Genomic DNA, 13,785 nt, shown 5'->3' with positions numbered 1-13,785 from the left:
AAAACTCATTGTAATCAAGAGAACATATTTATCTGGGGGAAATAAATATTTTCTTTTCTTTTTAACGTCGTCTGCAAGAGGATGTGTGTGTGTGTGTGTGTGTGTGTGTGTGTGTGTGTGCGCGTGAGCTTTTGATAAGATCAGAAGTCTGCTTGATGCTGTGTGACACTGACATCCGTGAAATGTCTTGAAAATCACTCCAGAGGTGTTATCTGGTGTTGCAGACTGAACGGTCCCCCCTAGAAATCGGTCCCCCAGCCTTCACTGCGCATGCATCATTTCGGAGCGTCTGCAGTATTTCACTGATTATCACCTCTTTTCTGCTTAAAACCGCACTCCAGTCATCATCTATCTCAGTGACAGATATCTGAAACTTTTGTACAACAATCATTTCTGCATAAATTCAGCATTATTTCATCATAAAAGACAGAGGAAGCGATCAGAGTGCCGCATCTACACGAGCTGCTCCTGCTGCATTCACTGCGCCTCCGTCATTTCAAAGCATCACAGATTATTGCCTCATTTCTGCTTAAAACAGCCTCCTTTCTGCTTAAAACTGACTTTAGAATGATTTAAGAGGTTTTACTTTGTCATCTGATAATCTCATTATTTCCGTTGATTGCTTTGGGTGAAGAGGGTCCGTCTCGGATGAGCTGCTGAGCTCTGAAATGACGCATGCACAGTGGCGGCAGGGCAGACCAATTTTTAGGGGGGTGGAACTGTTCTGTCTGCAACACCGGTAACAAAAACAGCATTTTTTTTTAAAAAATTTTAATTCTGGGTCTTTTAGTGAAACTTAGGGCTAGCGGCCGGTGATCACCTTAGTATTTCTTCTGTTTTTCTTGTTGATTAATGCTGGCAAATTATACAGTATTTTTTGTCTTACTGATGCCTGATTCTGTTTTTTTCTCTGTTTAAGGCGCAGTTCCATCCAGAGATGGGAATTGTGTTTGTGTTGGCGACCCTCCTGTCCTGTGCACCAACAGCAATTCTTGTATATTCGTCCGTGAATTGTTCTGTGAATTATTTCTGTAATTTATGTTTGTAGCATGGCCCAAGCAGAAGGTCACCCCTTTGAGTCTGGTCTGCTTGAGGTTTCTTCCTCAGAGGGAGTTTCTCCTTACCACCGTTGCTCTGGGGGTTGGTAAGGTTAGACCTTACCTGTGTGAAGCGCCTTGAGGCATCTCTGTTGTGATTTGGCACTATATAAAGGAAATAAATTAAATTGAAAATTGAAACATCTTAGATTTACACAGAAACATCGCCATTTCAGAGCGTTTTCCACCATGTTGGATTAACAGCCAGCGATAGACCAGACAGAGACATCACCATACCACTCTGCTCTGATTGGCTACCACCATGTGCTACCCATAATGCTTGGCACAAGTCTGTGGAAGGCCCCCACGCAATCTATGACGTCACTGTCAGTCTCAACCATGGTCTCAGCCGTTGCTGCCTTCAGTAGTTCAAGGTTGTCTGTTCTTTTGAAATTTTTCCCTTCAGGGGAACTTTTTATTACTTTTTTCAAGACAACATGAGTTTGGATCATATTGGTAATGTCATATTGTGAATCCCTACTTAAAGGCTAACAAATACAATTATAGTGGTGCCAGTGAAAATTATTTTTATGCCTTAAATCTTAAAAACTTTGTGGCCCTGTACCTTTAATGTACTCGCGCTCATCGAGATGCTCATGGCGCTACATTCTCTTCATCAATCACAAGAAAATGTTTGTACTTTAGATTCTAAAAGCAGGTCCAAAGACCGTGACTTTGTGGTACTTCCAGAGTGCAGCACTCAAACTTGCCTAACAAGGTGATCACACAGGGCACCGTTCTACTGTGATCGTGCATGATCCAAAAAAGTGCAATTATTGTTTTAGTATCACTTTTAGAAGTGTTTATTTCTCGCTAGCTTTTACATCATATATGAGAAAGGTGTTATTTGTAGCCAAAAACGAAGTGACATTAGCAGCTTATGACACCAGGAAATGACATTACCATGCTAACGTCCACTAAATGTTTTGTAAATCCTTCCAGAGATGTTATCAGGTTACAGAAACAATGTTTTCAGTTTTAGAAGTGTTTATTTCTCACTAGCTTTTACACAATATATTAGAAAGGTGTTATTTCTATCAAAAACAAAGCAAAGTTAGCAGCTTGCGACACCAGGAAGTGACTTCACCATGTTAACATCCACAACATCATACCATAAAAATAGTAACAGAATGTGACATTTTAACCTCTTAAAATACCTCTTAAAATAGGTCAGGTTTAGCCATCTTTGAACTTGTCCAAGGTCTGTGTCCCAAGAATGTTTCCTGTGCATTTGAAGACTCTGACAGTCATAGGACTGGATTTATGCTGAGCACAGACAGACGGACAGATGAATGGATGAACGAAAAGCCTTTGCAATACCCGATGGCCACATTTGACGGCCGTGGGTAAAAATGAAATGAAACAGCTTAATCCATCTTCCCTCCAAACAGGCATTCTTATAAAGTGCAGACCTGGCAACCCACCCAAAAATGAAAGCAAGTGAGCTGTAACCTCAGTCAAAAACCACAACAAACGCTGCTTCGGGAGCATGATCAAACACGTTTTAAGCCATTACATCATTTGAACATGATTGAAGCCGTTAAAGACTACAAATACCCGGAAGTTATGGCATACTATCAACAATTTTTAGAATCTGGATGAAATTTTTGAACAGTTCAAAAATCGGATCTCAATTTCAAACCTGGGGCCACGCTGGCCATAACTACTGCGTATACCAAGTTTGTTCAAGATTGACAGAAGATGGATCAAGAAGTTACTACAGTGCTTCAGAATGTGCACGATTTGCTGTTGGGATAAATTAGTTCACCACACCAATACACTCTGCACACAATGATGCACAGAACAGCATATTTACAGCCAGGCCCATAAGTATTTGGACAGTGACAAATATTTGAAATTTTGTCTCTGGGCATCACCACATTAGAGGTTCAAGGAAACAAGAAGTGCTTGTAGTGTCAACTTTCAGCTTTAATTCAAGGGGTTTAACAAAAATGTTGAGTTAACTATTTAGGAATAAGTAAATTTCATATACATACCCTCCATTTTCAGAGCCTATAAGTGACTGGATGAAATAAATAAAAGAACTAGAAGGCACTCAGAGAGCGCATACCTCTGACAAGGCCACATGTTCCCAAATACTTAAAACTTCATCTGGACCATGGATCCAAAATATGTTCCAGCTCAAATTCAAAACAGAATGCCTAATTTTCTAGAACATTATCCATCTGCTCACAAAAAATTAATCAGCATCCTCATAACTTTTTGAGTTAAATGTCGGTATGCCACAAACTGTCTCCTGGATCTCAGTTCCACAATATACTATTCTTTGGATCACATCCAAGATTTAATCACCTATTTTCAGAAAGATTATCTATCCGCTCACCAAGTTTAATTGAAATCTATTCATTACTTTCTGAGTTATCCTGCCATCAGACAAATGCTGGTGAATCCATTACCTCCTTGGCCATGGCAGAACTAATTGTTTTCTATAAACAAGTCATGGGATGGTTACATGAACATCTGTAAGTTAGATTAGACAGAATTTTATTAATCCATTGGGAATACTCCCTCAGGGAAATTGAAGTTCCATCACCATTGTATAGCAGCACACAGGATAAGAAGCACACAGAGTATCAAAAGTGAAAGTACAAAACAATTTGCAAGTATAAATACACAAATACAAAATATCAGACATACTGATCGCTACTGGTTTACTGCCTACTACTGTTCCTCTCCTTCCCGTCCTCTGTCTTCCTGTTACTCCTCCTCCCCCTGAGTGAGGAGTTGTACAGTTGTAGATATGTCTTGGACTTTGTTTACATGAATATGACTGAACATCTGAGAGATCAGAAAATGACGGTGCACCGACTCTCCCTATCGAACCTAATGGAGCTTGAGAGGTGCTGCAAAGAGGAATGGGCAAAACTGCCCAAAGATAGTTGCACCAAGCTTGTGGCATCATATTCAAGAAGACTTGAGGCTGTACTTGTTCCCAAAGGTGCATCAACAAAGTACTGAGTAAAGGGTTTGAGTACTTATGCACATGTGATTTTTTTTTTTTTTTACTTTTAATAAATTTGTAAAAATGTATTATTTTTCATGTTATCATTATGGGGTGCTGTGACTAGAATTTACTCCATTTTTAGAATACGGCTGTAACATAAAATGTGGAAAAAGTGAAGCACTGCAAATACTTTCCAGATGCACTGTACTTCTAAATGCATACTGAAAACAGGGATGCCCTGTGGATCGAGATGTACTGCTTTTTGCCTACCATAGTAAGCTAGTATGAGTATTACGATGTAGCCTATCACTGTGGCTAAACCTGGCTATTGACTGCTTTGAAGTACCCTAACAATGCTTCACTGTGTTAGTTTGTATAACTTAAATTGTTGAATATTTTCAGAATTTAAAAAATAAGGTTTGTGCAGGTTCACATTTTAGTAAGTTGATAACTTACAAGATTTTAGTACAAAATTGCTCAGTTAAAAAAAACAGATGTACATAGACTGACAATGCTTTTACAATAAACAGTTTGCTTGTAAAACTGGAATGTATTTTTTCTGACTTAAGGAAAATAATTTCAAAACACTAAAAGTTCACAAAATTAAGGTAACAATTTGCATGGTCATTTCTGAACACGAGGTAAAATAACAACTTAAATATAAAACAATTTGGCTACCTAATAACACCAAAACCTTTGAAATAAGTTGGTTCAACTTAATTAATCAAGTCAAGTATACCAAACCAAAAAAGCTCCATGCAAATATTGTTACCTTAATATTTTAGGTTGACGGGTGCAATATTTTAGAGTGCATATTGGTCCAGGAGTCACCATATTGATGTATATTGTTTAATTGGGTGGAAATGGCTCAAAACCAGCCCAAATCACAAAGACTTAAATAGAATGACTTCCACATTGGTGAACTGTGGTGACAGTTTTGAACAGCGCCTTCTATGGCACAAGAGCCACCTTCAAGCATGAAAAACCACCAGTGTTACAACCAATCCCACTATCCCCTACTGTGCAGTAACACAACACTGAACTCGGCAGTGATCCCAAAGAAAACTCGTTGTTTGTTTTCTTCAGCCCTCGCACAGATTTCTGTCAGATTTTATGACGTGCACGTTCCGCACACAGGGTTGCTGTGCGCTCCTGAACGCACAGCTCCCTCTGCAGTTTGTACAGCTGAAATTTTCCATCCAGTGCAGGAAAACCGTCCCACCGTCTGCTGAGTCCAACCGGCAGTGAGGACGCGTCCGGAGATCACACACGCGCGCTCACAACCACACACAGGCTGTGGCGCGCAGACGTGCCTCCTGAAAAAAAAATACGCGGCGGACGCGTAATTACGCACGCGGCACAGATTAACCAGCAGGACTGTCCATCATCTGGAGCTGGGAGGCTGGTTTACTGCTTCCTGCGGACGATCGGAAGGGGAGTAAAATGTCTGTGGATACTTGAGGAGTGACGACAACTTTCCTGTTGTTCGGAACAAAGAGAGGGAGGGAATCAGCAATGCGCGCGGATCGAATCCCCGCCCGGGATTTGGACGTTTAAACGCCGGCAGTTTTGCAGTCCGCACCGGCGACACCGGACGATGTTGTCCGCGGAGATGCGGCGTTTGCTCCGCTCCGTGTTTGTGGATGTCGCGGTTCGGTCGTGGAACCTTTGGCTGGCTGTGATTGGACCAGACACAGACTGGGGCTGACTGATGTTTGTCCAGAGGAAATGTTTTGGGGAGGGGATCAATACTGGCGCAGGAGAAGAGGGGAGACGCCAGTCTTCTCCAGTACCCATGTGAGGACAGAGGACAACATGCGACAAGGATTCCTTTTATTTTTACTGTTCAAAACAGGACACAAAGCGATTTCCTCCGTCTGACATTGATGTTTCATGTGTTTTGTTGCCTTTCCAAACTGTTATAAGTGGATAAGGATGATGTTGCACTAAAATTTCACCCACTTTTTGATGCTCGTGCACAGAACATGTTGATAATGCATCATATTGTGGACTAAAACGCTCCTCACCAACACCTGGACTTGTTTTTCTGAAGCCAAGAACGAAACCAACACCTCAGAAATGTACTCGCACACACCTGGCAACATGGCAGTTAAGTGTTTCCTGTACTCTGTGTGTTTGCTGCCACTTTTTGCAGCCGGAGCTGCTTTCTCTGGGGTTTTCAACACCACAGACATTTTTACAGACGACTTGCTGCAGGTCAAACAGGTACAGGACAGAACAACACGGCGGTGGAAGCTGCAGTCTGCTGATTTTCATCCCAACTTGTATTTTAACCAAGCGGATGTTTTGCACTTGAGGCAAAGGTCCTTCACTACCCACAGTCACATATTTAAAGTTGTGCGTGCTGCCGTGCTTACCATGCTCTCCAACGTTCCCTTTTACTTGCCTCCCGCCAAACACGAGGAGTTCACCAGCAAGTGGAATGAGATTTATGGGAACAACCTGCCTCCTCTGGCTCTCTATTGCCTTTTGTGCCCAGAGGACTCTGCCGCCCTGCAGTTTCTGCTGAAGTACATGGATAGGATGGCGGAATATCCGGACTGGAAGGTGACAAGTGCGCCTAATGATGAGGTCCCCATGGCTCACTCCCTCACCGGGTTTGCTACAGCCTATGACTTTATTTACTCTTTCCTGGATGAAAAGCGACAGGACGTTTACCTCACGAAAATTCGCTCTGAGACCGAGTCGCTCTACGAGCTCTCCAAATACAGAGCGTGGGGGAAGCAGTACTTGCAGAACCATCAAACCACCAATGTCTTGGCCATCCTCACCGGTGCGATAGTAGTTGGATCACATGACGACCCGGAATCAATGATTTGGAAACAAGTGGCAGTGAACTATATGGAGAAAACCATGTTTCTCTTAAACCACATTGTTGACGGGTCACTTGACGAGGGCGTTGCCTATGGGAGCTACACAGCCAAGTCAATAACACAGTACGTGTTCTTAGCGCAACGCCACTTCAGCATTGACAACATGCAGAACAACTGGCTGCGTGGACACTTCTGGTTTTATTACGCCACGCTGCTGCCGGGCTTTCAGAGAACAGTCGGCATCGCGGACTCCAACTACAACTGGTTTTACGGGCCAGAGAGCCAGCTTGTGTTCCTCGACACGTTCGTCATGATGAACGGGACGGGAAACTGGCTTGTTCAGCAGATCCGAAAGCACCGACCCAAGGACGGCCCCATGGGACACTCGTCGGCCCAGCGCTGGGCTACACTTCACACAGAGTACATCTGGTTCAACCCCCAGCTCACGCCACAACCTCCACTCGACTTTGGCAAAGCAAGGATGCATATTTTCTCAAACTGGGGTGTGGTTACTTACGGAGCGGGTCTGCCCAACGGACAGGGTAATACTTTTGTCTCCTTTAAGTCTGGCAAACTGGGTGGTCGGGCGGTTTATGATATAGTCCATGACAAGCCGTACTCCTGGGTGGATGGGTGGAACAGTTTTAACCCGGGTCACGAGCATCCAGACCAGAACTCATTCACTTTCGCTCCTAACGGGCAAGTATTTGTGTCTGAAGCACTTTATGGTCCAAAGTACAGCTACCTTAATAATGTTTTAGTGTTTAGTCCGTCTCCTACTAGCCAGTGTAACAATCCATGGGAGGGGCAGTTGGGAGAGTGCGCCAAGTGGTTGCGCTGGACAGATGAGGGCGTGGGTGACACCAGAGGGGAGGTGATTGTTGCCTCCTCCCACAGGGACACCATGTTTGTGAGCGGGGAAGCAGTGTCAGCTTACTCCCCCGCCATGAGATTGAAGAGCGTCTACAGAGCGCTGGTTCTGCTCAACTCGCAGACGTTACTGGTGTTCGACCACGTGGAGAAGTGGGCCGACTCACCGGTCACGTCATTCAGCGCGTTCTTCCACAACCTTGACATCGACTTTAAATATGTGCCCTTCAGATTCATGGACAGGCATAACGGCGCCATGATGGATGTGTGGGACGCCCATTATAAAATGTTCTGGTTCGACTCGCAGGGTCGTAGCCCTGACACGAGGATACAGGAGGCGGAGCAGGCGGCAGAGTTTAAAAAGAGATGGACGCAGTATGTCAACGTGACGTTTCCGATGACGTCCGCAGTCAGTCGAGTAGCTTACGTCTTACACGGGCCGTATGTCAAAGTGTCCACCTGCAGATTTATAGACAGTAGCAAGAATGGCGTGAGACTGTCGTTAACCTTAAATAACACCGAGAAGATCATCTCCGTGGCGACAAAATATAAAGATATAGGTGCGAGATTGGCTTATTTAGGATTTGGTGGTCATTGCAAAGTGGAGGATAGATATCAAATTACTCGATATGGGCTTGGCACCCAACCGATCCCCAAACCCATCAACAGTGACAATCAGCTCTTTGACTTTGGACTCACAGTCAATCTGATAGCAGGGATTATTCTCTGCATGGCCATTGTGTTTTTGACCACGCAGAGAAAGTTTTACGTCTGCTTCGGCAGGCTGATGCGTTATGTCCTCCTCTCCGTGCTTCTCCTGTGGATCACTGAGCTGCTGTTTGTGTCCAACAGCTGTGATCAGCTTCTCTGCGGGGTAAAATGGAAAGGCACGGGTGCCAAAAGCGAAGCAAACAAACAAATCAGACTTTACGAGCCGCACCGGCTCCCCCTCCCCATCGTCGTCATAACAACCCTCCCCGGATCGGGGTCGGAAATACTCAAGCACCTTTTTGACAACAGCTCTGACTTTGTTTATGTAAGAGTCCCCACGGAGCACGTGGACATTCCAGAGACCGAGTTTGAGTTCGACTCGCTGGTCGACGCCTGCGAGTGGTCACGGTCGGATGCCGCGCGTGGACGGTTTAAGATTATTCAAGGCTGGCTGCACTCGCTGGTCCACAATATCAAGCTGCATTTGCAAAATATTCAGCTGGTTGAGCGGAGTCGGGTCAAACAGCCACAGAACGCCAGCCCTTCCAGGGACAGAAAGAGAAGGTCTAAAAGGAGAGAACCTGCGTCTGAGCTGAGGGGTCGACTCAGGGCGAGTCTGGACAGAGACGCGGAGTACGTGAGAGAGATGAGACGTCATGTGGCTGAGTATCCGAATTCCCGTGTGGTGCTCAACATGAGGAGTGGAAGCTGGGTGCTGAAGCTGCCGTTCATTCACGAGGTTGTGGGACCTTCGACGAGGATGATTTATTTGGTGCGAGACCCTCGAGCATGGATTTATCTCATGGTATATAACAGCAAGCCCAGCCTTTACTCCCTTAAAAACATCCCTCAGCACCTTTCCTTGATATTCAAGGAGGGTGCCGCTGGCAACGGGTGCCCGACTGTGGCACCGGAATTCAGAATCATCCAGAGGCTTCTGTCACGCTCGGAGACCAACCCGGTCCTCATCCTGGCTCACCTATGGGTGGCTCACACTGCAGCGGCGCTGAGGGTCAGCAAGGACCTCCCCGAGGAGTCCTACCTCCAAGTGAGGTTCGAGGACGTGGTCAACTTCCCCCAGGAAACAGCCGAGAGCATTCACACCTTTCTGGGGATTCCAGTCTCACCCGCGGCACTCAACCAACTCATATTCACCACCTCCACCAATCTGTACAATCTGATGTACGAGGGAAACATTTCGCCAGCCAACATCAACGCGTGGCGGCAAAACATGCCTCGAAAAGACGTCCGACTGACAGAGGACATATGTGGGAGTGTGATGAGGAGGCTGGGTTACTCCAAGTTTGTCAGTTAACCTGCTGCTGAGGTTGTCCTGTTCGCCGGAGCTGCCGGCTAGGAAAAGCTGTAGTTTGCACTGAACTTAAATTTTAAAAGGTGACACAAGTGGGGGACAAACTTAAACTGGGTAGCATTACTGTTCATAATCACGTTTTAAGTGTATGGGTGCAGGACTGTGACATTACCACTCATTTGTTGTTTGAAAAAAAGTATAGTTATTTCTTGGGGAAAAATGGGAAAAATGCCTTCAGATGTCTATTTAAATTACTTGCTTTGTTTAAATGTTAGTCCAAATTGTTGTCCTTGAATTGGTTTTGAAACTGTTTTATCTCAAATTTAGCCAGCCAAATGAAGTGTAAACCACTGAGATATATATATATATATATAAACACTTTAAAATGATTATATATATGTAAAACACTTCAAAATATTTGATTATACTGTTGGATCAAATCAGCCAGACAACCACTTTAAAGGGGTCATATTATCCAGATTTCCAGCAAGCTAATGAAGGTCACTGGCTGTGCTTAAAACAGATATTAGTTTGGAAACACCCCCGCCCCCCTACACACATATACTGTATTACTGCTGTGAAAAAAATCATCAGATATCTAAGAAACACTGATTGTCACTTTATATATAACAGAGAATCAGAGTGTGTCAGAGTGTGACATATGTCACAGAAGTGCAAAATGAGCTGTTTCTGAGTTGAATTGTACTTTCAGTGGGAGCATTTCCAAAGTTGTAGTATCATGGGTTTTTCACTATGGTTGAAATAAGATTCCAACCCCATCAAAACTGTAAAACATAAATGAAGTGATAAAATACAATTTCTGCATAATAAGACCTCTTTTAAAAATGTTACTGTTTGCCAACCACAGTTTAATAGACTATCTGGATTAAAATGTGTTCTCAAAGGGTTTAAAGTACATTATCATAGAAAAAGGAGTACATTTTTGCATTTAACTGTTCAAATTAAATGTTTTTCACCTCATCATTTCAGGTCTTTATGTTATTAAGGTGCTGGGAACAGTTGGTTTCATGAGTAACGTATGTTTTTTGTACATGCAAAGATGTCTTTAAAAAGTAATGACACTAAATTTCATCATAAAATGTGTTGAGATTGTGTCCTTAATATAGATGACAAAGAAATCAGTCATTAGTGGTGTCCTATCAATAAATTATAAAGTTTGCATGCAGTACTGTGCAAAACTCTTAAACAACCCAAGGTTTTTATATAATAATAACAAATTTTATTTGTATTGCACTTTACATTTCAGCAATCTCAAAGTGCTACAGAACAGAAAAAAAACAATCAAAATCAATGCAATTAAAAATGGTCAAGGTCAAGGAGAACCCATAAAATATATTTAGCAAGTTATTAAGTTTTATAAACATGAGTCACCGTTTTCCCAGTAGTATGGGAATATCAAATTTAAAATTTCCATGTTATATTTTTTTATTCAATAAACCTGTATTTAAAAAAAAGACAATAATTAAGTATATTTAATTCCAATTTGTAGTATATCTAGTATATAATTCAGTAATATTCAAAAAAGAAATCAGATGATGTTTGCCAAAGAAAAAATCTGATTGTTATTTGATATTTTGGAAAGCCTCGTCATTTGTACAGCACTTATGCTTTTCTTGTTTTTGTACTACACTGAAAAAAAGAACCAACTTAAAAAAGCCTTACAATTGGTAAAACCTGAATGAATCAAGTTGTTTGAATTTAAGTTTGTAAGTTTGAGTTGATCTAGAGTTGATCTAATGTATTACTGAACTTATTTATTTGGTACACAACTCGTCAGTAAGAAAACTGATATACAAGATAATTCCACAGTGACGTGTGACCAAAAAGGGGGTGAGTAGAAGCAACTTACAAACTTAAATTCAAACAGCTTAATTCATTCAGGTTTTACCAATTGTAACACTTTTTTAAGTTGGTTCAACTGTTCTCTTTTTTCCAGTGTAAGGTGGGGTTTTTTTTGTTGTTGTTTTCTTTTTGCACAGTACTGCATGCCATACTGGCTTTGTTTTGAGAAACAGCTGGGATTAATTATTGTGTTATGAAGCTTATTCAGAAATATGGCTCATTAATTGTGTTGTAATTTGTAGTTGAAGGAGCCAGCTGTAAATTTTCACTCCGGCTAATTTGGCTGTGGTGAATTTTAATATCTGAATTGCTATTTTTCTTTAAGAGTGTAGAATAAAAATAGCTGCAATGTATGAGCTTGTTTGCAAAGATGATAAAAGTAAGAAAACAAATAATCTTGTGGTTTTGAAAAGAAACAAAGCAAAACACTACACCAGTTGTATGATGAATTTTATTTGAAGCTCAAAGGTGTTGCTTTATCAGTTTAGCACTTTGGACTTTTGATTGTATGTGAAATTCTATCTGTTTTCATGCCTTCTAATGGGAATTTCACTCTGTGTACTTGATTATAAACCTATGGAAGAAAGAACGACATTTATTTATTTACACGTGTCCCCAAAGATTGAGAATAAATGTGCTTATTATAATTCCTTTTGGCGCTGATTGAATTAGATCAAAGTGTGTAACGGGATCAAGAAGAAAAAACTGTCAGCCTTGACACATTTGTAGTCAATTTTCAAAGCGTTTCCCCCTCAGCTCCTCATATTAAGCCGCGGCGTGCCATAACCCAGCTTTTGTTTTATTGCCATGCTGCCGTCGCAAAGGCCTGGAGGAAATGCAAACAGCACCGCCATCTATTTTGTGTCGCATTCAATCAGACATCAGCAATCGTTGAACGAGCTGAACCCAGATTCCTGGTTTGTATCAGCCCAAATCTGCTGGGTGATGTTTTGCTCTTTGGCCGAGCATGTGTCACTTTGAGCCCATTTAAAAAAGATTCCTTTCGTGTTTGGTTCGTTTCCTGTGAGCACTGAAACCGTCGACTGGCTCGAAAAGCCTGTTTGATGTCTGTGGTCTTTGAATGCCTGCACTTAGCGGATGTGCTTTCATTTTGCTCGTATTTGTTTCGTATTTGCTCGTAGGGATGTAGTTCCAGTTTCTGTGGACTTGAATTACAATCATTTTCTTTATGACAGGTTTTTTGTGGGTTCTGAAGCAGAAGGTGGAGATCATGTCATGCAAATAAAAAAGATTCAGAAGTATGTTGGTAAATTCTTTACTGTTTGGATGCATTGTGAGAGTGGGCTAAATGGGCTGCTTTTTAAACTACCTGACATCGAACATTTATTAGAATTTGCACAGTCAGGCCCATTAACATTTTAACAAAGTTATATTTCAATTCATGATGCATGTTGGTCTTTAAATCAATTAATGAAAATGTAAAAGTGCAGTTTTAATATTTGCGTAATTAAAAAAAAAAATGGTAGAATGTTTCATAAAATCCTAACACACTCTCACTCCCTCTGCGACTCGTCACAGATTGATGTTTGGTCAAAATGAGCTGTTCTTCATATGTATCCCATTAGATGTTTAATGGACCAAAAATACTGGTAATCAGTGTCATCTGCATAGTAAGGGTGCGGGGAAGACCTTGCCCATGTGAAGCGCTTTGAGGCAACTGTTGTGATTTGGCGCTATATAAAGGAAAATAAATTGAAATTGAATTGAAATTGATTTAGGGTCATATTGTGGTGCTCAATCCGAATCTGAGCTCAGATTTCCTCCACCACATCACGTTTTTTTTTGCAATCGGCATGTTCTATATTGATGGATTACGCAAAAGTTGGTCATTCACTCGCGGGTTTGATGCCAGTAATCCTGCACAAAAGCAGCTTCAAAAGCATGGTTTTTAAACCAGGTTTGCGAAATGTGAGCAAGAGCCGTAATATCTTTTATGGTGCCGAAGAGGTGGGTGAGTCTGCAGCTTTTGCTTTGATGCTTGATACAACAAATATGTTTTCATATCTCAAAAACGTGATGTGATTGGCAAAAACAAACACCAGGTTTGGATTCAGTGCCCCAAATGACCCAAAATCTGTTGAAAAACTTAATTCAAGATAAAATGTGTTTACC

General features: G+C 42.0%; 1 protein-coding gene across 1 annotated transcript; it reads left to right on the top strand.

Moving 5' to 3' along the window:
- The first annotated feature begins 5,139 nt into the window (after positions 1-5,139).
- On the top strand, positions 5,140-12,915 carry LOC117507088 (dermatan-sulfate epimerase-like protein). Its single transcript, XM_034166853.1, has one exon. The coding sequence runs from the start codon at positions 6,142-6,144 to the stop codon at positions 9,790-9,792; it is 3,651 nt and encodes a 1,216-aa protein (XP_034022744.1). The 5' UTR covers positions 5,140-6,141; the 3' UTR covers positions 9,793-12,915.
- Positions 12,916-13,785: the final 870 nt, after the last annotated feature.

Source organism: Thalassophryne amazonica, chromosome 1 (assembly GCF_902500255.1).
Source record: "Thalassophryne amazonica chromosome 1, fThaAma1.1, whole genome shotgun sequence".
Classification (NCBI taxonomy): Eukaryota; Metazoa; Chordata; class Actinopteri; order Batrachoidiformes; family Batrachoididae; genus Thalassophryne; species Thalassophryne amazonica.
The sequence above is the reverse complement of the archived record's forward strand: the minus strand, read 5'-3'. Positions and strand labels throughout refer to the sequence as shown.